This window comes from Mizuhopecten yessoensis, unplaced genomic scaffold, assembly GCF_002113885.1.
Source record: "Mizuhopecten yessoensis strain PY_sf001 unplaced genomic scaffold, ASM211388v2 scaffold5893, whole genome shotgun sequence".
NCBI lineage: Eukaryota > Metazoa > Mollusca > Bivalvia > Pectinida > Pectinidae > Mizuhopecten > Mizuhopecten yessoensis.
Window position 1 is genome coordinate 1 of NW_018406276.1, and position 3,482 is coordinate 3,482.

Here is a 3,482-nt window from a genome sequence, read left to right on the forward strand (position 1 = left end):
TACTATGGTGGATAGTGAATCAGAAGATGAAAGTAGTGTGTGTGTGTAGCATGTGGACAGAGAGATCCCCTAGCAACAAAGAGGATGATACAACCTTGTGGGTGGCTTGCGTGCTGTGTGACACTTGGTACCATACATTGGCAACATAAGTGAAAACTTCATTTGTATCTAATGTAGACCACAAAACAGGCAGTGACCATCGAGAGTGGAAGCCATTACCATCATCGAAAAAAAAAATCTACAAAACCTAAATGCATTTTGTGTTATTTCTTTCTTCATTACAATNCAATTGAGATTTAGCATAAAATTTAAATTACTATTTAGAATAAGCATCCACGAAGTAATGTTAGAAAAAAAAAACANAAAAAAACATATATCAGGTGTTACAGTATCATATCTAAACAAACGCTTATAGATGATACAATTGAGATTGAGCATAAAATTTAAATTATTATTTAGAATAAGCATACACGAAGTANAAAACGAAGTTTCCGAGTCATAATACGGAAATGTTTGAGATCCCCACTAGATATTCATAGATAGAACATATAAAACCATTTTCCAGGCACGAAAACACATACATATGCTTGCCACCATGAGTGGCCTGAAGATCTGGCACTTCCCCGAGAGTCCAACAACCGAATATACAATTACTATGCATGAAGACACAATGTGTTCTTCCAGAATTTGAAACCACAGATACAATTCCAGGTAACTTTTTCGGCCCACTCACCTGTTATCTATCTTTATTTGGAACTGATCAATCAAAATAGGTTATATCAAATATATCGTGAAAATTCTCCTTATCATTTCCAATCGGTGAGAGTCGTAACCGGCAAATTTGTTTGTATGCTATGTATATTATGTTCTGCATCTTTTTACTCGGTGCCAATATCCAGCGCTTTCCTCCGGTTTAACATTACAAACTGTGTTTCTCTGAAATACCAAAAGTCCTTAGTTAATACTATTTAGCCAGCAAAATGTTGGAATGCTGGACTATTTGATTTGTTGAAATGAATCACATAGACTTGCTTAAGGTTCAGATGTGTTTAATCAATAGGCATACAGGTAGGGTCGTGATTATATTTACAATTCTACACACGAAATGACTAACACATGCATGCTACCAGTAGCGTCCTTGGGATATGGCAATGCCCCAGTGATGGGTTGTGTTGACAGGCCTAAAGTTGTTTATTCAAATCAATTCGAATGACCTTAACACATTTGAAATTTAACTGGTGTCAAATATTTTAAAACATTTATACCAACTATCCTAAACATGTTCATTTTACAACAATTATCAATCGATTAAGTATTCACTCTTTTGCCTGAGCTGGCAGTCCACAAAATGTCTAATGTGGGAGGAAATCATATTATTCTATGTGGCCTGTAGCATATCTGTCAAGGTCACTGGGTTAAATACATTACAACCTTTTTACAGCAGGACAATACGTCAAATAGTAGCTAAAATGAATCATATTTAAAATTAACAAATCGTTTTTTATTTAAACGATAGATGCGGGGGTATACTCTTTTATGGTAGTTTTAGCAGTGCTTATAAAAACGTTGAATTCGTATTATTTACAAGTGGTGTTTATATAGAAGATACTGGTGTGCTACCTATATGGTAGTTTTAGACAGTATTTACACAATTTTAATTCACTTGATATATTTTGTTTACCTCTTCTGTCAGGAAAATGTTGGCAGTTTTATATAAATATTAAGCCCACACACTTGTGAATCGTTCAATGTCATAATCGGTCCCAGTAAATCCGAGGTCCTGGAAAAGTTGGGTGAGCATCTGTCTGGCACGCTTTGAACTTGTTTTGTTAAGCGCAACTAGATGACAGAAAGGTGTGAGAAATTCTTCATTCTCGCATTGCAGTTCTATTGTCTCGCTCTCCTTTAGCAGGAGTATATCGTTTGCCTCAGCCATAGAACTTAGCTTTAGACTAATGTCGTCTTTCAAAAACTGCTCTCCGTGAAACCTAATGTAGAGATAGGCTCCGACAGCAAAGCACCTTGGGGTTACTTCTTGAAAACAAGGCTTGATTCCACAAGCTATAGCGGCTGCAATCTCCCATAAGTTGACGCCATATATTGTCTCGTAGACGATACATCTACGAAAACTGCCTACTCTGCCATTGATTTCAACGAGTTTTGGACCGGAGGATGTCATCTTAAACTCTGAATTGAAAACTCCATTGACTAAACCGACTTTACAACAACAATGATGCGCGGCTGTCCTCAGTTGGTCTTGACGTTCTGCAGACAGATTAGAAGGAATGCATACCGAAGTGCAGGCATAACTGTTAGGGAGGTAGAGACCAAGGTCGCTAACAAATGCAACCATGAGCTCGCCTTCGTAAATCACCACGTCCACCTCGTAGGAGAGACCATCAAGAAGTTCCATGAGGATCATTGATGTTCCAAACGTTTCTCCAAAGGAGGATTCTTTAAACTCTTTCTGTAATTTGCTGTACTGTAGAAGGCAGTCGTCTTCAGATATAACCTTCACAACTCCCCAGGAGCTCGCGTCGTGTTCCGGCTTGAGAATGGCAGGAAACGTTATCTCCTTGGCCTCTTTTATATCACTTTCATTTCGGATTCGAAAGGAAAGGGGCGAATATTTTTCTGTCTTGAATGGAGTATTACTTGTGTTGGATTTCATGGCTTCGTAGGTTTTTTGTTTGCTCCTCACTGTTAAGGCTGCGTCAGGATGAAATCCTCTGAGTTTAAGTTTGCCAAATATGACAGCCGTTATTGGTGTATCTTCTTCAGTAAAAGTAAAACACCCGTCAATATCTTTCACTCTATCTCCAAGAAGTTGGATTATGTTATTTGCGTGTTTCTCAATATCTGATTGATCAGTGTAATAATCGTAATGGAAAAATGTTTCGACTTTTCCTGCTCCGTCATTTGATTTTTCGTGTCCAGCCATTATGACCTGTAAAATAAACATGATTATTAAGCTACAGTTTGGAAAACATTTTCTATCAATAAGAAGGTGTGACACTCAGTTTATCTTATCAGAAATGGTAACGATAAACTGGTCAAGTATTTCAATTTCAATTTAAAAACATGGACGACGCTTTCTTTAGATAATATGTAACGTATTGATCCCTGTTACTCAGCATATGGCATTTACACGTCGCATTCTATTTGGTATTAAAGAGGTTGTTCCGAATATCACAATTTCCGTAAAATGTATCGACTATTGAAGATTTTCCAAAGGATGCAGGCTAACGAAACCTGTTGAAAGGTTATTTTAATGGCCATCTTAATCTCAATTGGCAATATGTTATTTCTTTGTGAGGTAATATTGTGGTACGCACATCCATGTGCCTTGTTTCTTATTGATCCTACCCTGAATCTCGCTATGAACACATTTTTGGTTTATATATTCCCCTATTTTTATCTATGCTTAGTTGCAAATAACGGTTTTGCTGACACATCGGTATTCTGTAGTTGTATTTTAGAAT

General features: G+C 37.1%; 1 protein-coding gene across 1 annotated transcript in view; it reads right to left on the reverse strand.

Annotated features, from left to right (window-relative positions):
* Positions 1-1,004: 1,004 nt before the first annotated feature.
* LOC110451261 (carnosine synthase 1-like) overlaps positions 1,005-3,482 on the reverse strand; it is a 4,004-nt gene continuing 1,526 nt past the window's right edge. Inside the window, exon 2 of the mRNA XM_021499179.1 lies at positions 1,005-2,947. Coding sequence (XP_021354854.1) covers positions 1,721-2,947 — 1,227 coding nt within the window. The 3' untranslated portion in view covers positions 1,005-1,720. The remainder of the gene's footprint in view (positions 2,948-3,482) is intronic.